Genomic DNA, 19981 nt, shown 5'->3' with positions numbered 1-19981 from the left:
TACGGACATTTAGGTTACAGGCAAGAGTGCACAGAGAAGCCACAAAATTTTACACCAAAGAAGTCAAAAAAATATATAAATATTAAACATCGTTAACCACAGTGACTACCAGCTGGTGGCGGTAAAGTACAGAAGTTCACCAGGTAAAGTTCACCAACAGCCGTTAAACGCTGTAGAAGAAGAAACTGCGTCACTACTGCTAACAATGGCAGCCGCTTTCACGGAGTTACGGATGGATCAACTGCCCACAGACCCGCTGCTGCACATTTTATCCTACTTGGACTTCAGGGACTTGATGCAGTACGTATCCCACACCTCCACGGTGCAGCCAGGAGAGGAAAAAGAAAACACGCCATTGATTTCTTCTTACACAAGCTGCAGGAGGAAACGCAGGCTAGAGGCTAACCGCTAATAACAACGACAGCAGCTCGTTAGGCGAGCCCCTTTATTTTAATTTTTGTTCTTGTAATTCTGAGTAAAGAGTTGTGACAAAAGGTGCTGTCAGTGTTTTACTGCAAGTATTCATGAAAATGTAACTTTAATGGCAGCTGTCACGTAGCACAGAGCCAACACAGAGACTTTAAAACGCCCCATATACGAGATATGATCGCGTTTACAGTTAGCCGCATGCTAACAGCTGCTAACTATTTGTTTACGTCCCCTACTGCGCATGTCTGTTAGCCTCAACCCTTTTCATGTTAATCTACTGAAACTTATTATCAAAGTACTAAAAAGCGTATTAAATCCATGTAATAAAAGTACACAGACATCCGATTCTTTCAGTGAAATCACACAAATATGTTCTGATTATTATAGCAGAAGGGTTATTACTGTCACTACCCGCATGCGCGAAAAGTGTCTACTTCCGGTCGAAGCATTTTACGATAGTTACAGGTCAGAGTATCTGTTAAGATGTTAAGAATAACAAGTATCTCTTAAAATGTTTCCGATAATGGAACATTTAATATAATGTAGACAAAAACAAAAAAATAAAAAGATAGTGACAGATCAGGACTCCCCGATCCTTACTGCGCATGTGCAAAGTCGGACCGTACAAATCGGGTCTACCCTATCCGTACCGCGCATGTGCAGGGGTTTTCTTCTTCTTCCGTTCGTTTAATGGCAGTTTACTCCCCAGTGTACGAGGATACTGCCACCTGCTGACTGAGCGAATGAACCCTATTGTAAACTGAATTGGCGTCATTACAAACGTGTGTTAAATTTGATTTAGTGATAATCGAGTGTGTTTATGCTTGTCTGTGAGGAGAGGATTGATTGGAATAGTGATGATGATGTCCGGTATCACTGTCAATTGCCAGTAAACACTTCATCTGGCTGCTGAATCTTCACGTGACATATTACAAAGTCTGTATTATTAACTTTGTCATTAGGCACCATTCTTCTTATTTTACGGCGCTGTCGTTCAATCGGGGGACGCTCTCTGTTGAGGAGAAAAGCAAAAATTTGTTGCGGATACGGATTATCCATTGTTTAAATGTCCCGGTAGTCGAAAAGGAGGCAGAGCTGTTGAGAAATGCTAAGAGCTAACTGGGCGCTAACCGTGTCATTCAAATATATTGAATGTCGCAATGTTGGCAAAGAGAGGAAGTGACGTAAGATATGCGCATGTGGGGTACCGATCGGGTTTCCGGTACGGATCAGGTAGCGACAATTACAGTTAAGGTACACTGGTTTCCTGCGGTAAAGGTACATAAATATGTCGTAAAACTTTTCTAGTTGATAAAAAAGTTAAATATGTTGTTCAGGTTTAAATAAAATTATTGTTTTAAATAAACATACATTTTAAATAAAGTTGAGTAGTTTTCAGGATGTGTCATTATATCTGTTTGCTCTCGTGTAAACCACGAGATGTGTTTGAGATAAAACTCCTCTCTCTGTGTTTGACTCCTCCCCCTCTCCCTCCTCCTCAGCTGCAGCTTTGTCAGCAGGCGCCTGAACGAACTCTCTAAGCACAATCCTCTTTGGAAGTCTCAGTGCTGCAAACACTGGCTGCTGACAGAGTGAGTTCACCCCGACACGTTTTACACCTCGCCGCAGCCTCGCCGCACTCTGACTTTTCACCTCTCTCTGTCTCTGTCTCTCTCTCTGTATGTACGCTCGCTTAGTGACGACCGACTGCAGAGCGGTGTGTCCTGGTTCTGCCTCTTCAAGCAGTACTACACTGATCTGGGCCGGTACATCCAGTATTACGCAGTGCTGAATAGGGCGTGGGAGCAGCTCAAGAGCTTCCTGCAGCAGAGGTGTCCACGAATGATCGCATCACTCAAAGGTGTCACACAACAGTTCAACAGCTGGATGCACCACAGCTCGCACAGATATCACATGGTTCAAACTGGAAATAGCCAGGCTTTTTGTTTGAAAGGCAACACCAGAATTCTAGACTTTTAAAAATAGAGGTTTGAAAATTAAATAAAAATGTCGTTTTTCATTAACAAAAAGATTCTTTCCGAGTTTGGCTTTCTTTGTGCTCACTGCATCAACAAAGCCTGAAGTTCACTGCACGTCACCACAGTGGATTTTACACGAAACAATCAATATGTGATTAAAATCCAGGCTTTCAGTTTTGTTTCAAAGGGTTTAACTAAAGTACAGAATTAGCTGTTTATGAATTACAGCTATTTTAAACACGGGCCCCTGTTTTCAGAGGCTTAAGTAAAGTCAACAGACAGTTGAGTAATAAACAATTTCATGGCTCGCTTCACTTGTTATTAGGGCTGCCACAAACGATTATTTTCATAGTCGACTAGTCACCGATTATTTTTGCGATTAGTCGACTAATCAGATCATGCATCCATTGGACGTACAACCTACAGCTTATTGCACCAGCATGCATCTGCTCTTATATAACTATCATTAGCTTACAGCTTTAAGTGTTTAAGGTATGTGCTAACTAAAAATAAAGACAAGATGACAGTTTATTAAATTTTAATGAAGTTTGCAGATTGTTTCGGTGAAGTTTAATAAACTCCTTGCTATCTAAAATATAACAGGACACCGGAGTAAATTCTCGAGCATCTCACACTTCTGATAATCAGCTGTCTGCTTGACGTTTATTCAGCTGTGTAAAAACTATAACTTTAATCTCAGCCAAACGATTTACTCAGGAACAAATAAAACACTAAAAAAAAGCCAAACAATATTATTTTTAAGTTATCTAAGTGACTTATATATCATGTTTAACCTGAGTAGCGAAAGACGGCAGTGGGTTTGAAAACGATTTGCCGGGAGTCCGGTGTTCTCACGGGCTCTAGTGCCCCTGGCTAGCTATCGAGCTAGTGGGTAACAGACGTCTCTGAAAACGTCGGAGTGCTTTTGAAAATATGTGGTGTCTTGATAAACTGAGCAGATCTTTGACGTTTACACAGTTACATTCTCGCCTGAAAATATGTTAAACGTTTATTTTGTGACCCAGAAAGAATAATAAGAGTAATATTAAAACTAACTAGCTGCCGCTATTGTTGGAAACGGAGCAGGGCGCTATGGATTCTGGGACACAGCTTCTTCTTTTTTTTAATGGCAGCTGGCATCCTTGTACATGCAGTGCTGCCATCTTCTGTTTCAGTCCGTTATTACACTCTTAAATCCTACTACTTATTCCTACGTCTTTTGGGATCTTACAAGCCTCAAACAACGCGTCGACTATTAAATTAGTTGTCGACGATTTTAATAGTCGACGTAATCGTGATTAGTCGACTAATCGTGGCAGCCCTACTCGTTATTTTATGACAGATAAAGCAGATGGCTCCAGGCTTGCCTTCACTGCTCTGCCATTTTTAGTGTAACGAGGAGAAATCTGCATGTTTCTGCCAAATTTTCTTTGTTCTTGAGCTAAAAGAATCAAGTTCTTTTGTTTCTGCTTCAGTAAAACAAAGTTCTGCTGTAAAGTGTTTCTTGATGTTTGAAAGTTGTTGGGTTGCTCTCTGCTCATGTTTCTCAGTCATTCACACATCTCGTCACCTTCTTTCTATAAAACTTGATAATCAGTAATTGCATGTAAAGTCTGAGCTCTCCTGAAGATAAACTACAAGAAAACCTTTTTTGTTTATATCTGTCAGCCCATTAGCATCGCCTTTAAAGGTGATGTTTCCTGTTTCTGTCTTCAGAGGGCACCACCGAGGTGGAGCTGAATGACATCGAGGCACAGATCGGCTGCAAGCTTCCAGACGACTACCGCTGTTCCTACCGCATCCACAACGGTCAGAAGCTGGTCATCCCAGGGTCAGTGTCAGCCTGAGAACACAGACTGTAGCCACGCCCCCTTCTACCTGTCTCACCTTCCTCTCCACCTGTCTCTCTGTCCTCAGGCTGATGGGCAGCATGTCTCTGTCCAACCACTACCGCTCGGAGGTGCTGCTGGATGTGGAGACGGCGGCCGGCGGCTTCCAGCAGAGGAAGGGGATGAGGCGCTGCCTGCCGCTCACCTTCTGCTTCCACACAGGCCTCAGTCAGTATATGGCGCTGGAGCCCGCTGAGGGGCGCCAGATGTTTGAGAGCTTCTACCCCTGCCCGGTCAGCACATTTACTGTCTGCTTATTCTTTCAAAGTAAATGCTCTGTAGCATTCAGTGGACATATTTGGAACTGTTTCTTCTTTCTGTGTTTCAGGATCAGACGGCTCAGGATCCTTCAGCCATCGACATGTTCATCACAGGTCAGCGCCAGTCTTTATCTGCAACTGTGTTAGAAATGTTATATTCAGAAAATGTTATTTAACATTTTAAAGTATGAATTGTGGTTTTAGGTCAGGAAGTTCTTCGACTTGCAGATGACTCCTGTTTTCATTTTCCTGTCACTGGTGACTTTTTAGGCAGACCATGTGTATAATTTCTGGTCTAAGCGCTCTTACTTTTCCTAAAATCAAAAAACACTTAGAGGTAAGAGTCCAGATTCTTTCAGCTTCAGTAGAATTGCTGTGATCAGGGTGTCTGTTCTCCAAAGTTCGTGAAACGGAAGATTTACAAGAATTAGTGAATTGCAAGTTTGACATGGTAATCAAAGCTGACATCAATGCCATCTAGTGGCTCAATATTAAAACTACACCACATACTTAAATTATTAAAATCTTAATTAAACATCGCTTAGAACCAACTGTGTCTTCAAGTCAAAATTCAGACTGATGCCTCAATTTCGCTTCAGCAAGAAATCTACATTTGTGTACATCAGATCATGATGTACACAAATGCTCTTTTTAACCCTACGCTGTAACCTTCTACACCGTTTAGTCGTTGTGGGCTGCGTCAACCCGACGTGTAGTCCCATTTCTTGGTGCACGTCAGGTTATATGGAAGTTTATGACGTTGGGTTAAGAGGGGTTTTCAATTAAGCCGTCCGAGACAAACTGAAACATAATTTAGGTGTAAACCCGTAAAACAGTCTCCAGTTTAATCTCATATTATTTTAAACCACAAACAGAACAGAAACAGGAAGCCTTTATGATCATTCTGAGCACTGCTGTTTCAAGTTTCAAGTTTTATTGTCATGTACAGATAAACAGTGTAGCCACATTTACCCATAACGAAATTCTTTGGCTCGTGTTCGTCAGCTTTACATGAGCATATAGAAGTATGCAGTTAAATTAAGAAGAAAATAACAGAAAATAGCAGTAATGATAAAGAGAAAACAAATATTAAATATTTAGAGAATTTAAGACAAGTTGGTATTTACAGTTTGTGAAAAACTTGTGCAATGAGTATTTAAGTGATATTTAAGTTTGAAGAGGAAGTGTTAAAAGGTTTTTAGGATTAATGCTGAATCGGTTTTAGGAAGAAAAAATCATTTCATTTACTTTTTGTCTTTTTAAACCTCTATGTTGAAGTATCCTGTAAGCTTTCCAGTAGAACATTTCTGTACGTTCAGTCAGTTAACTGTATTTGACTGGGGTGTAATGTATTTGAGTGCAATTGTATTATCAATTCAGATAAGTGTCTCACCGTGCACTTTCCTCTCAGTTTTAACTGCGACAGCTCGTCTCTCTGTTTGATCTGTTTGTTTTTGCTGCCCTGCTGTCGAACTCTAAAGCTGGATGTCACAAGATTTTCTGCAACTTGTCTTCTCGTTCAGTCTGATGTCATTAAACATTTCCAGGTCTAAAAGTCCGTCAAACAAAACAGTCCAATTCTCTCAGGTGTTAAAATAAACTTTCTACCTGTAATCACAATTACGTGAAAAATTTTGAATTCTGCTTTGTAGAAGTGCAGAGAAAGGTCATGTTCAAATATTTCTTACATCCAGTCTTCATGGTCAACTCAGCGTGTAATGTTAATATATAGAAGGTCGTGTAAAGATTTAAAATGTCATGTTTGACCTCTGACTCAGTATTTTTTTTTAACAAATTAATACATCTTCTATATCCACATAAATAAAAAATAATCAATCAATATGTCAGGGGGATTAAAACGGATTCAAACAGAGCAAATAACAAACCCTGAACCCTAACCCTGCTCTTGTTTTTACTGCAGTCCAAACTTCTTAAAGTAGGCGGACGTTTGTTCGATGCAATTTTTTTTTTTTTTTTTTTTTTTTTTTTTTAATAAATAACCCATTTTTCTTTAGTTAAATTCGTTAACAAAAACTCTGCTTCGGGTCTTGGAGCCACACAGCAAACGGAAAACCAAAATTGCCCTGAAATTCACATCATTAAAGGAAACACGATGCCTGAGGTCTTAATTATACTCCGTTGCGGACACGGACAGCTGGAGATCCGGCGGCCAAGAAGTCATTCCTGTTATGCTTCTTTGAAGTCCGCTGCCTGGGGCGTGGCAATGTAATGTAAATTCTCCACAGATGATACTGCACGGTTGCAAAAGTCAGGCAGACGGACCTCCTCCCTCACACTCACTGTCTGAAGATGGATGCAATGAGAAGGAAATGAAGGCAAGAGGTCGACCAACTTGACAGACTCACTGCAGGTTTCTTAGTGGTTTAAGGTTCTCAGGCTGATAGTTCGAGAGATCTATGAGCTGAACAAACTGTCAGACGGCAATTATAGACATTGAAAGTTTCAAGGTGGAAAAAAATGCCCAGAGCAGATAAAGATGCAGGTGCATTTGAGTGTTTCTGATGGCTTTCTTACTGATGTCACCTACGCTCAGGGTGGAGCCCATAAAGAAAGAAACAACAGGTCTAGCAGTGAATCTGAGTAATCTCACAGAGTTAAGACAACATTTGAATTCCCTACATTCAGTTCAGCATCACAGTGTGCTGGAACACATCACAGCTGTCATCATGTGATAGGCGGGTCTATCACTGGGCTTACTCGTCTTTGCCGTGGTTTAACTAAACCCAGGTACTGTCCACGCATCCAGCTGTGAAATGTGATTTGATAGATTCAGGTTTGCAGGAACATTTGACTCAAGTCGTCCACTCTTCATTCATTTGTATAAAGTTGAGGTATAAGCTACTTTAGACCGAACCGAAAGTCCTAAACACAAGACCGCTTCAGCTGCTGCTTGATTTATTTCTCTCCTCCACTTGGATAAATCACCCAGACAGATTATAAGTTTGTGTCAGTTTGTTCTCTGTGATTCTTTAACTTTGTGTGAAAGCTGCAGAAACCCTGAGCATGAAAACGTGGGAAACTGTGAGTGTTTGTGTGTTCAGGCTCATGTTTCTTGGAGTGGTTCACGACCTACGTGCACAACGTCGTCACGGGAGAGTATCCAATCATCAGAGACCAGATCTTCAGGTAACTACGAGTCGCGCACACGTTAATGAGTGTTTTGTGTGTTTGAGCCTCTGTGAAGCTCAAAGCTTATTTTGCTCTGCAGGTATGTGCACGACAAAAGCTGCGTGGCAACCACCGGTGACATCGCCGTCTCCGTTTCTACCTCCTTCCTGCCAGAGCTTTCGTCCGTCCATCCTCCACACTTCTTCTTCACCTACCGCATCAGGTACCTTCCTCTCTGCTCGCCATGTCTCTCACCGCCTCTTTCCAGCGTTTTAATGACCCGGCGTGTGTTTTCAGAATAGAAATGTCCAGCAGCGCCTCGCCTGAAGCCGCCTGTCAGCTCGACAGCCGCTACTGGAAAATCACCACCTCTGATGGCAACGTGGAGGAAGTCCAGGGTCCCGGCGTGGTCGGTACGCTGCCCGCGTCACACCTGGGCTGCTCCACTGTGATTGGCTGAGACCAGCTGCTGAATGTGTGTGTTTGTGTGTGTATCTGTGCAGGGGAGTTCCCGGTCATGACGCCTGGAAAAGTACACGAGTACGCCAGCTGCACGACCTTCTCCACCTCGTCAGAGTACATGGAGGGTCACTACACCTTCCACAGACTCGGTAACTACCTCCACCTGTAACAGAAACGCCTCCCAGATGTTTTGCTGCTGTTCTCATATTTGTTTCTTTCATAGCCAGTAAAGAGGAAGTTTTCCACGTGGCCATACCTCGTTTCCACATGGTCTGCCCCCCCTTCAGAGAGCCTGTGGTCCGAACGGTAAGAGGTTCTGCAACGCTCTGAAAATCAAAAGACACTTTCAGGGGGTTTTAGACTGAAGTCAAAACTGAAACGTAATTATTTGTTTGTTTTCAACATCTGGCATTGATGCACATGGCTGGTTAACTGGAGACAAATGAACTACAAAGACAGGATTACTGCAAAGGGAAGTGGCTGAGAAGGTACTGCAGTAAGACAAAATGAAAAGTCAAACTTCCAGGTTTATGCAGCACAGCTTTACTCTAGTGAGCTGAGGGCAGTAAACATAAATGTAAGAGGATGAAGAGAACACCAAGATGATATCAAGGACAAGAGCAACTTCAAGGTCAAGAAATTGTTTGTTTAATGCTTTAAGATATTCTTAAATCTTCCACTGTGACAATTTGTTTGTGCTTAATTGGAGATTATTCCAGGTAAAAGGTGCAGCAAATGTAAACTGTCAGGAATCAAACACAAGGAGAAGGATGACTTGATTATGGTTTCTACACATGCATGTACAGAGATAAGAAGTAACGTACCCGAGCTCAGCTGTGTATATTAAAAGAATCAGTAGGAAGCTCTGTACGTATACAGTGATGTACATGATTTCCACAGTGCTGTCTTCAGGTGTTGGTCAGGTGTATTCATAAAGAACCGATAATCCAATAAAATGAACAAATAAATAAATCAAGTTACCAAAATTACTAGTTTCCTTACCTGGAGGGGGAAACAAGATTCCTAACAAACTTGGAATCTTGGAAACATTAATGAAGCCTCAACACTTGGGTGTTGTGATCGCTTCAGTTTCAGGTCCCAGAACAATTTTGATCTTCGGAGATCTGATAAATTAAAAGTCCCCTGTACTCTGGAGGTTTGTTGCATCTTGCATCTCTCACTCTCTGCAGTCTGAGTTTAAAAATGTAAAAGCTGCAGGCTGAGCTGCTGGTGATGGAAAAACATTAGCTACACTGAGAGAGTCTGACTGTTAACCCGGTTCATTAGTCCAGATTTCAGTTTCTGTTTGATTTTAGCTGCTGAGAGCAGCCCTGCTGCAGACAGCGGACATCAGGGCCAGTTTGAAGTGTTTCCGTCACACAGCTTCACCAGGGTTGGCTGGCTCGCCGTTTATCAAAGAAATCAAGCCTAAAATTAATTTAAAGAGTTTACTAATTACACTGTTTACTAATTACAGTCGCTATCTTGCACAACTCACTGAGCTCAGCATACTGTTCACTGCTGAGGGGGGTGCCCTCTAGCGGCTTTTTAGTGAAACATGACTTCAGCGTAACATGTAAGCGTAACAGTGTAAGTGACACTGTTAGGCTTTCTAAATATCTTGGTATGGTGTGATACCAGTATGGTGTCCAAGCGCACCATAAAGTACCTGCACAGACCACCAAAAATTAAACACATAATGGCTGAAAAGTGACCCAAAAATTCACTGCAAACAGGTAAAAAAACTGGTACAGACGTGCAGATCAGCCACCAACACCGTGTCTTGCTTCTGTATTGGAGGGTTAAAGTAGGCGTCGCCTCCTTTAATGATGTCATCGATCAGCTTCAGACTGTCCAACCTTCAGCACTTGCTGCTCACGCTCTCTGTTGTCTCTTCTGTTTTGTTCCCGACGACGTCTGATCCAAGCAGCAGAAGGCGTTGGCTAGCTACACACCTCGCTTTGACGACCACGACCACGACGGTGAGTACTGCGACGGAGACGGCGATGACTTCGACGACCTTAGGGGAATCAACATGGCTGCCTTGGAGGGAGCATGGTGTCCTCGACACATCTGACCTCTGACCTCCCAACACCGTAACATGCTGATGTCAGTTAATTGGGTCGATGAACATTAAAAGCTTCCATATGGCCTTTGATTGACTCGCAGCAGGGGATTATGGGACGGGTTGTACCAATGAACCCACCAAGCAGAGCCATACGGGGACCGAGTCGCACCAACTTCCAGCTGCCAGTGAAACAAAATCAAAATGTGAAAGTGCAGTTTTATAGAAATGGTCTTTTTCTGTTGGGTGTTTAAGCTTTTGTTAGGACACTGTTTGATAAGTGAGGATGAGACGGGCTGGACGCCACTGGCGTTGGCCTTTTAAAGGAGCATCGTGGTGATCTGTGGCTCCCAAACAAATACAGCAGGGAACAAACTGACGCCGGTGGCTTCAGGTTCCAGTTTAGAATGAGAAAAAAACCGATTTGTGTCGACTACAAGACTTAAATCTGGAGGTTTTTTGTGAAATGGAAAAAATGTGGGTCTGTTACTTTTGTCCATAAGATTTTAGTTCTCAGAGGGATAATGCTTCTCCTTCTTTAAATGAGAAAAGCTGTGTTTTTTTTGGGGGGGGGGGGGGTTCCACGGCAGGAACTTAAGCCTAACTACTGATAGATTTGGTTTTTTTATGGCTTCCTAGCCAAAATTTAATGACAGAGAGATTGTTTTCAAAAAATATGTTATTCTGCAATATTCTGCCCCCTAGCGGTGAGACTTCACAGTATCTGCGGGTAAAAAGATGTTATGCTGCCGTCTTAAAGTGTAATCTGAGAGACGCTGCAAGCAAATTTCAGTATGTGTGTGGTCATTTAATCCTAGCATGCAGTCATTTGGGCTGGTTGGTGTTTTCTAGACCAATGTGGCCTCATCGAAAGGATTTTTTCATCCAAAAAAAACATTCAACACTTACAAAGGTAAACAAGGAAAATTTGAAAACCTGAAATCAAACATTCCGAATTTTTCCTGTGTTAGTAAACAGCAGGTATATCATTGGATTAGCGATGAGCAACCACTCAAACGTCTCACATGTCTGAAGCCTAAACTTTTGGGAATTATTTGAGGCTTTCATATGAGACACTTTTTTTAATTTGAGAGAGGCGATTCAACATTAGCCTTCCCCCTAGTGGATAAATTGAGCAGTGCAGCTGTTATATGTGTGTTATTAAAAAGGAAAGATCTCCACAGCCAAAGGTTTTATTGCATATTTTTATGGTTTCTGCTCCTTAAATCTGGTGCTTATCCTTTGTCATGTGCCAGCAAATCACACCTTCAGCCAGTATTAAAACCCGAGAGAGACATAATAAAGAAAGTAAATTAATACAATGATAAATACTTGCAGCTATAGATGATATGTTACCTTTAAGATGAGTTGTAGTCATACGGCTTTAAGTTGCTGGAGTGGAAAAAAAAAATCTGGGTTTATTGTGCTTTTTCCCAAAAAAAAAAAAAAAAATTTCAAAATAATGTGTACACGCAATGGCAGGCAGAGTGTGATAAGAGAAGAGGACTTGGGTTTCTTTTATCTGGGGGTTAAAGTGTTGTATGCTTCACGCTGCTTTCTTAGACTTGAGTTGGTATCTTAAAGCAGGTCTCCTTCCTTTCTGTCCGGTGGAGGCGGGACAGTCAGCGAGTTTGTTTTTGTATGTTTGGATTAAATAAATCTCTTATATTCACTGCTACTGAGTCTCTTTACTTTTACACGCTCGCTTCAAGGTGATTTTCTCACACACTGTAAAAAGATTAACTCCAGAGCTTTAGTGAGACTTCACCAGCCTTTTAAAGATTGAGTTTATTTCAGATACCTGCCCTTTTTACAGCTTTCATTAGATTAAAACAAATTGTTTCAGCCCTTAAAGTTGATTTTATTCTGATTGGCCAGTTCCTGGAAGCTCTTAGACTTTTCCAGAGGAGTTTCACATGTACCACAGGCTGTCTTAGCTGCCAGTTTTTCCAATTGGCTGCACCTTACAAACCGGTTTGATCAGCAGGTAGGCGGGGCTTCTGTGTGCCTCACGTGATTTGCTCTCTGTGATGTCATCCAGATCCAAAAGTAGAAAAAAAGTGTTTTTGTACATACACTGACCTCTGTCAGGTAGCTCCTCTCTTCTCCAGACATTTTAGGATGGATGATAAAAATCATTCTTGTACTATAGTGGTAAATGCTGCTGACCAATGTTGCATTTCCTTTGGCTACTTAACAATAAAAGTCCACTTCGTTTGTCAGCTTAATACTATTAATGTAAAACTGAAGCAGCAGTAAGTGTTCAGTAAGTTAATGCAGTCACTACAGACAACAGCACGACTTTGAACCTTGTCTACGTTAACGGTAAGCCTATTTCCCGTTTACACATCCCCATGGAAACCAAGAAAACAAAGCAGCAGGCTACGAGCGGTTCCTAGACCTAAACAAATAGTTTTTAATGGTGATCCATACATGAGTATTAAAAAAAAAATCAATTGCAGTGTCAAGACCAGTGACGCGTAAGACTCTAATTTGGGTTTCCGATGTGAATGTGTCACATCATTACTAAACCTTTCAATTCTGACCTTTTAAAAGCTGAAAATATTAGTTTTGAGTTCAGTTGTGTCCAAAAGTTTTGGCAGTGATGAGTTTAAACACGTTTGCCGTCTTCCCAGTGTAGTTTGGCAGCTAAATGGACACAAGTCAGATGAGAAATCGTGTTCAGAGACACAAACTGCTGTGAGATAACAAACAGTGACCTCACAAACATGCATTTAAATTAAAATCTTTAAGACCGCTGCATTAAACTGTGAATGAAACCGTGAATAATAAAGTTTAAACCAGCGGTTACATTCAGCTGAGCGTAATTAAACTCAGTCTGTTAAAGAGTTGGATCCAGATGCTGATGACGTGAGCAGTCTCCACAAACGCCATCAAATTCATTTGCAGTCAGTGATTTGAAGCTCTTTTTACAGTCGAGCTTCAAACACCCGAATCTCCAAATTTAAGACACGAAGCTTCATTAAAGCAGACGAATTTTAAAAAAAAAAGAAGTTTATTCGGACTCGGTGAAACAGATATTTATTCTCTGCAGGTTAAAAATGTTCAGCGGAGTATCGCGTGCTTCTGTAGCTCCTCCTCCTTTTCAGTCTTCGTCATCTTCGTCCTGATCGTCGTCCTCCTCCGCCGCCACCATCCCCAGACTTCTGCGTTTCTTCTCCCCTCTCGTCTCCTTCCTGTCCTCTCCCTCCTCCTCCTCCTCCTCCTCGTTGTCCTCCTCCTCCACTGCCCCTCCATCACCGCCATCCCCCTCCTCCTCGCGGGCGTTGCAGCGGCTGCAGTGTCTCCTGAAGCCTCCCAGGAAGTGCGACCTGAAGCAGCAGAAGGGGCAGGCGTAGCGGCCGGGCCGGTGGGCGGAGCTGATGTGCCGCTGCAGCCGGCTCGGCAGGAAGAAGCTGCGCTTGCAGTCCTTGCAGCTGTACGGCCGCTCGACGTCGTGGCAACGCACCACGTGACTGATGGCGAAACCTGCAGCGACACAGATGACAATAAAAACATAAATCTATAGTTTTTGATCTGTTTGCTTGTTTGGTTTGAAAAACAATTAGATAAGGATTTTTAGTTTTTTAGTTTTGTTTGCTTAAAAAAAAAAACAACCAAAAAGATACAATTACCAAATATAAGCTGATTAAAATTCTGTTGTTGTTGCTGTTGTTATAAAATATAATAATTCGCATAAAATAAGTCAAAAAAGTCATATCTAATCTTTTTAAAAGTCTAAAAGAATACTACAGAAGTCAGCTTAAAGAGTAATTAAAATGTAAAGATTGTGTCTACATTTTCTGGCGTTTTATGTCAGATTTTCTTCATTTCTGGGATTTTAACTCACATTTACAAATTTAAAGCAACAGCCCGATGTGGTATCTGTGCCATGCATACAAGCTTTAAGTCGTAAATGTCACATTAAAAGGTCATTTTTGTAGTTACGGTAGTCTCTTCTAAATATATTTTAAAATGTTACCACCAGGGGGCAGTGTATCACCACAAAGTTTTATTGTCCCAGTTTGGTGCAGTCCTCCAGGTAACAGTCTGTTAAACGGCTACAAAACACAGAACGCCAAGTAGTACAGAAGTGTTACATTACACATACATGTAATAACTGCTTTCTGCCCCCTGCTGGTCATTACAAAGAATAGCAGGTTCAGGGATTCGTACCTGGGACCTCGAGTTCATGTCTTTTATCTGCATCAGTTTGATTTGAGCTGCGTGCGTGGGCGGGTACCTTTGAGTTTGGTCTTCCAGCCGCACATCAGGCACACAAAGCGGTTGGAGATGAAGCGCACCACTTTGGCCGTGGCCTCCATCTCCTCCTTCAGCAGCTCACCGCTCAGCCCGGCCACCGCTGCCTCCTCCTCTTCCACCCCCCCGCCACTCTGCGTCTGGTTGGCTGCGGCAACATCACGTCTGATGGCCTGGTTGGCGTACGCTTTGGGAATGTTGTGCTTGCGCACCACGTGGCTGACACCCACAGCTTTCAGCTTGTTCTTCCAACCACAGATTAGGCAGCGGTACCTGGCGCCATCAAACAGTAGCACGCTTTTGTCTTCATACTCGCATTTAACCGACTCCACCCCCTCTCTTTCCTCCTCTTCTTCACCCTCACTGCTCCTCTTTCTTTTCAGGACGTCCTTGCATCCTTCCTCCTCTTCCTCAGTCTTGATGCTCTTTATTTTAGATTCATCTTTCCCTCCTTCTCCTTCCTCCTCATTGCTCTTCTTTCTTTTGGCGTCACCTTTCCTTTCTTCTTCTTCTTCCTCAGTCTTAATAGTTTGCTTTCTTTTGGTGGCATCTTTCATTTCTTCGTCCTCCTCGTCACCCTTCTCGCTCCCGTTGTTGCCTCCCTTGTCCCTTTCATCCATGCAGTGTTTGGTGATGATGTGCTTGTAGAGCTTGGTGAAGTCTCTGCTGGTGTAGAAGCAGTAGGAGCAGTGGAAGAGCCGGGCGCCGCTCTGGTACATCAGGATGTTCCCGAGGCGTCCCATCACCACACCGTCAAGGCAGGAGGGGTGGGATGCCGCAATGTGGGAGAGCTGGTGGGCGTGGCTCTTGGAGAAATGGCCACAGTGGGGGCACTGGAGGTGAGCCGCGACACCCCCGCCTACTTCACCACGAGTCTGTATGATAACCGACATCCCTGCAAAGATAGTACAGAGCAGGTCAGGACCAAGTGAGCTCAGAAAACTGCCACTAAGATCAAGATAAAAAATTCTTAAAGCTAAATGTAGAGTGCGTTCTGGTGGACAAACTATGCAACACCAACAGTCATAACATGGTTGAACGGTGTTTCTCTTGTCTCTTCTATATTTTTGTTTTCATTTCTTTATTGCTTGTTATAAATAGATTGGGAAATGGCAAAATATCTGTCGGGCTCGATTTATCCAATTTCGAAATATTTGCTCAGTGTGAATTTGTAACAACTTATGTCTGCTTCAACCAGGAATACAAAACTTTAAAAACAGCCAATGTTAGACCTTTACCGAAACCAAATTGTGCACGTTACATGTAAAAATCTGTGCTGTGTGTGCTTTAACTTGTGGGATGAGAATCATCTTCCCTCGTGGTGTGAGCTCTGCTGTCACACAAGCAGCAGAAATGTGTGGGTTTTTTAAATTTTTGTTTTATACTATAGTCCGATTTAAAATAGCAGCTCTAAATATATATAAAAAATAAATAAACAGATTCCATTAAAATAATCTAACTCTTCAGGAAATCACAACCAGGTACTTTGGACGTCTCTTTACTTCCATCCCTCCACAGCCTGTAAACTTATCTTCATCAAATACATTCAACCTTTAAACGGATTCTTTTAATATTTAATCTTTTTTCCCCATTAACAGTGATACAATTCCAACACTTAAGCACATTTAGGAGTGAGATTTGTCTCCAGAGTAAGTCACCTTATCCTGGTTCATCCCGGTTTATCCTGGGACTGGGATAACGGCAACCCTGCTCCTGCACGCTGTTCACATCAATGGGATAGAAGAGCGCAGCTAACAGGCTTGCCTGCACTAAAAACTACACATTTAACCAGTTTTTTCCACCCACCTGACTCCACCGCCGGCTGTGTTAGTTTGTAACAAAGTTCCTGAACCTGAAATGACAATAAAACCACTCAGGAGAAACATCTGAACCGGATTAAATCTCCATCTTTTAGGCTAACCGCCGGCCTGCTCAGCAGATTCTCCGCTACCGCCCTTTTCCGTGTTTACCTCCAGCATAGCCAATCCACTCACTTCAGCCGTCCGCCACTGACCAATCACAAAATTGCCTTAACCACGCTCTCGTCTAGCATTCAATTGTCGCGAGATCTCTGGGGTGTTTTATAATTGTCGGACATTCATTCGTTTATAGAGTAAAAAAACATAAAATCTTCCGGCTCTGGTGAGACAAACTAGCCTACACTTTCAAGTGAACTAGAAATAAATGAATAAAAATAATAGAAGAAACTGATACATAAAGTTTATTGAATATTATTTATAATCAGGCTGAAGCGTGTGCTGTGATTAATAAGGCTGATCCTGTCTCCAGAAACCCACCACCTGCTGAGGAAGCAGAGCACTACATCTCTGTCATCCACTGCTTCGTCATCGCTCATAAAGGTATTCTTTATTCTTTATTCTTCTTTACTTTCAGTTGTATTTTATTTTATTTTTCTTTTCTTGTTTTGTTTTGCTTGTTTTTTCTCTTCTCTTTTTTTAGGGGGGGGGGGGGGGGGGGGGGGGGTCTATAAAGTCGGTGTCCTGGCTTCAGTTTCGCTTGACTGGATTAGTTTCGCTGTGTTTTACTTTGTAACCCCTCCCCCACCCCTTTTTAAGAAATCTGAATTTATGTGTTGATTCCACCGGCTGTGGCCAAGATGATAGAGCAGGTCGTCTACCTATTGATCTCCACGCCATCTGCTTCAAATTCTTCTTCACTGTAACATCACTGTAGTTCCATCACATCCTTTTTTCAACAATATGTGTTTTTCTTAATGAAGGAATATTTTCTTTTCTTTTTTTCCTCTTTTTTTTTTTCTCTTTTTTTTTTTGCCTGTCCCATTTGGTTCTTTAGCCGTCAGAATTGTTGTCTGAAGACCAACATGGATACCCAATGGATTTACATTGCCAAATGGATCATCACGGCCTTGCCGTATTGGTCCATTTGATCGACCTTTGCTGTTATTGTTTATTTTATTTTATTTTCAGTTGTTGCAGACGGGACAGACATGGCTGGGGGATAGGAAAGGGAGAAAGAAAGATGAAGGAAAAGAAAAACAGAAGGGAAGAGGGACAGTGAGAAAGGGCACTTAAAAAGAGAAAGAAGAAAAAAATCTCCTGGATCACCCGTTGAGAGAAAAAGAAGAGAAAACAAGAAAAAAAACCAGAGCAACATACTAAACACAACACCATCGCATCAATCTAGCTAAGTGTAAACAGCAGTAAATACTAATTATTGAATGTTGTTGTGCAGCACGCAGGACCGACAGCGCACAATGTGCTTGAAAGTAGCAGCCAAGAAAGGTGTAGTTTATGTCTATGAACAGTGAACACCCGTGTGCACACCTGTGTGGATCAGCGCGCTTGTATTCAAAAGGTTTCCCCATGTAACGGTCTGCTAGAGAGTGTAGAGAGCCATAGCCCCGTCCCCAAGGGCATGAAGCAGGCATGGAGGAGATCCAGGCTCCAGACATCCAGAGGCCCCAGAGTGCAAGAGCCCAAGGAGGACCACCGGAGGGGCATCCGTGCCACCCTCCTGGGAAGAGCTGAGGAGAGCCCCAGACGAGGGGTCATCCAGTAGCCATGGAGCAGAAGCCAGAGGGGGCTGCAGTGGCGTGCTTGCCGGCTCTGCTGGCAGCCAGCTGTGCCAGAGTGAACTGAGCCGCAGGCCCAGAGGCCAGAGGCCCGAGGGACCCCTTTGCCCCGGAAGAGGCCTGACCAAGCAACAGGTGCCAGGCCCCGCTAAGTAGCCACCGGGAGTGAGCTGGTACATACCTGAGCGCCCAGCCCCGGACACCAAGAGCCACCAAAGCACCGACCCTTGAGGGCATCAGTCACCGGCAGGGAGTGTGGTGAGGGGAGATAGGCCTCCATACTTTGGAGGGCCTTGGAGTTCCCAGAGAGGTGGAGTCTAAGACCCGACCTGACATATAGACACAGACAAACAGGCACACATTGACACAATCATACATTCCCACCCTCATGCACACATATACAAATACTCAGCACGCACCCAACGTAAGGATAGACATAAATGGACATACACACAATCACACTCCCCAAACATACTCTATACCCCGGGTCCAGGTATCCACGCCCCCAGAGGGGGAAACAGCATCTAGACCCAGGAGATGTTACCCTTTCCCCCGGGGTGGAGGCAAGCAGACCGCCCCAGGCTCCGCAGCAGCAGGGAGGCCCCGCATCCCAGATCCCAATCGGACGGCCAACACCTCCTCCCAGCCCCCCCGCCCCGATGGCCAGCAGAGAACGGGGGTGTGTGAAGACCCCAAACCTCCCTCCTCTTGCTCATGTGTAGTGTTGCTGCGTGTTGTTCTACAATGCATTTAAAACACGGGAGAGATTTAAAATTGAGAGGTGGGCACCGGCGCCAGAGGTGGGGTTGAAAGAATAATTGTATGTTTTAAAATATAAGCAGCAATACATTGCGCATATATATATATATATATATATATATAATACACAAGACAGAGATTTATGTGGCCGATTTCTCAGAAACACGTTAAACAATAAATTAAAACAAGGCAGATGACGCCAGACCGGGCTTTTATTTTGAAGTGAGTGGATCAAAGCTTTATCAAAGCAGAAATACTCATCTTAATGGGGAGGTTAAAGGTCACTTGTTGAGCGAGTGAGAGGGAGGAGTAATGGGAGAGTAATTTCAGGTTGAGTGAGGATTGGTTTGAGAGGAGGGAGAGAGGAGGAGAGAAGGCTTTTATTGTGGTAGAACGAGGGAGGGTAGACAGAGGGAGAGAGGGAGGTATCTGAGTTTGAACTTGTGTTTTCCTTTAGTCTTTGTCATCTCAGATTCACAAACGCAGACACACACATACACACAAATATACTGGGTGTCATATTGAGGGACGCCGGGCGAGTGGGGACAACATGCTCTGCTTAAAAGGTAAGAGAGAGAGAGAGAGAGAGAAAGAGAGAGAGAGAGAGAGAGGGCATGAAGTTATGAAATGTGGGTCATTTTGTTCTGTACCTGTCAACATTAACACACACACACACACTGTTATCTTCATAACCTTTTTGCAGTGTGAGTGAGAAAGAGAGAATGTGTGTGTGTGTGTGTGTGCGTGCGTGCGTGCGTGCGTGCGTGCGTGCGTGTGTGTGTGTGTGTGTGTGTGTGTGTGTGTGTGTGTTGGGGCACTGAAGAAGGTTGAGCAAGCTTTATTTTGAGCACAGAGAGAGAAAGAGAGAGATTAATGGAGGGAGTGAAGAGTTGACTAGATGCACTGTTTTCATGATTACAGCTGCAGGAGTCCTTTGTGCAACTGTTACTATGGTTACTGCTCCTAATAGCGCTGCTAGTATTTCAACTACTACAAGTACTTCTGATACTGCAAGTACTGATGATGCTGGTTCATCCAAGTTTTGAGTCAGAGACGTGTGCAGTCTTGAGTCTGGCACGTGTGTGTGGTGTGTGTGTGTGCGTGCGTGCATGTGTGTGTGTGTGTGTGTGTGTGTGTGTAAGTCTTTAATGACTGTCGGCCTGTCGGGGCAGGCTGAAGCATCGCATTGAGCCTCC

At 43.2% G+C, this 19981-nt stretch overlaps 2 protein-coding genes across 4 annotated transcripts; one reads left to right on the top strand and one right to left on the bottom strand.

Annotated features, from left to right (window-relative positions):
• The first annotated feature begins 196 nt into the window (after window positions 1-196).
• fbxo3 (F-box protein 3) lies at window positions 197-11891 on the top strand. Of its 2 annotated transcripts, none has more exons than XM_084920738.1 (12): window positions 197-300; window positions 1932-2021; window positions 2127-2290; window positions 4125-4239; window positions 4326-4530; window positions 4626-4671; window positions 7620-7704; window positions 7787-7909; window positions 7984-8099; window positions 8190-8297; window positions 8372-8454; window positions 10079-11891. In XM_084920738.1, the coding sequence occupies exons 1-12, from the start codon at window positions 206-208 to the stop codon at window positions 10223-10225; spliced, it is 1377 nt and encodes a 458-aa protein (XP_084776864.1). In that variant the 5' UTR covers window positions 197-205; the 3' UTR covers window positions 10226-11891. The 2 variants fall into 2 exon arrangements, with proteins under 2 accessions (XP_084776864.1, XP_084776863.1); XM_084920737.1 differs by having other exon boundaries at window positions 10076-11891.
• On the bottom strand, window positions 11641-16458 carry LOC146361514 (uncharacterized). Of its 2 annotated transcripts, none has more exons than XM_084920747.1 (3): window positions 16280-16458; window positions 14457-15368; window positions 11641-13702 (listed from the first exon to the last, which is right to left on the bottom strand). In XM_084920747.1, the coding sequence occupies exons 2-3, from the start codon at window positions 15364-15366 to the stop codon at window positions 13320-13322; spliced, it is 1293 nt and encodes a 430-aa protein (XP_084776873.1). In that variant the 5' UTR covers window positions 15367-15368; window positions 16280-16458; the 3' UTR covers window positions 11641-13319. The 2 variants fall into 2 exon arrangements, with proteins under 2 accessions (XP_084776873.1, XP_084776874.1); XM_084920748.1 differs by lacking the exon at window positions 16280-16458 and adding an exon at window positions 16132-16273.
• Window positions 16459-19981: the final 3523 nt, after the last annotated feature.

This window comes from Perissodus microlepis, chromosome 23 (assembly GCF_051167445.1).
Source record: "Perissodus microlepis isolate ML-2025 ecotype Zambia chromosome 23, ASM5116744v1, whole genome shotgun sequence".
Taxonomy (NCBI): Eukaryota; Metazoa; Chordata; class Actinopteri; order Cichliformes; family Cichlidae; genus Perissodus; species Perissodus microlepis.
This window is presented reverse-complemented; position numbering and strand designations above follow the sequence as displayed.

Bases quoted from the DNA above. Each gene is read 5' to 3' on its own strand.
- fbxo3 (XM_084920737.1), top strand. From the start codon at position 206: ATGGCAGCCGCTTTCACGGAGTTACGGATGGATCAACTGCCCACAGAC. The intron at 7,705-7,786 runs GTAACTACGAGT...TTTGCTCTGCAG, and splicing joins ATCAGAGACCAGATCTTCAG to GTATGTGCACGACAAAAGCT. The intron at 8,298-8,371 runs GTAACTACCTCC...TTTCTTTCATAG, and splicing joins CTACACCTTCCACAGACTCG to CCAGTAAAGAGGAAGTTTTC.
- LOC146361514 (XM_084920747.1), bottom strand. From the start codon at position 15,366: ATGTCGGTTATCATACAGACTCGTGGTGAAGTAGGCGGGGGTGTCGCG. The intron at 13,703-14,456 runs GTACCCGCCCAC...GTGTCGCTGCAG, and splicing joins CTGGAAGACCAAACTCAAAG to GTTTCGCCATCAGTCACGTG.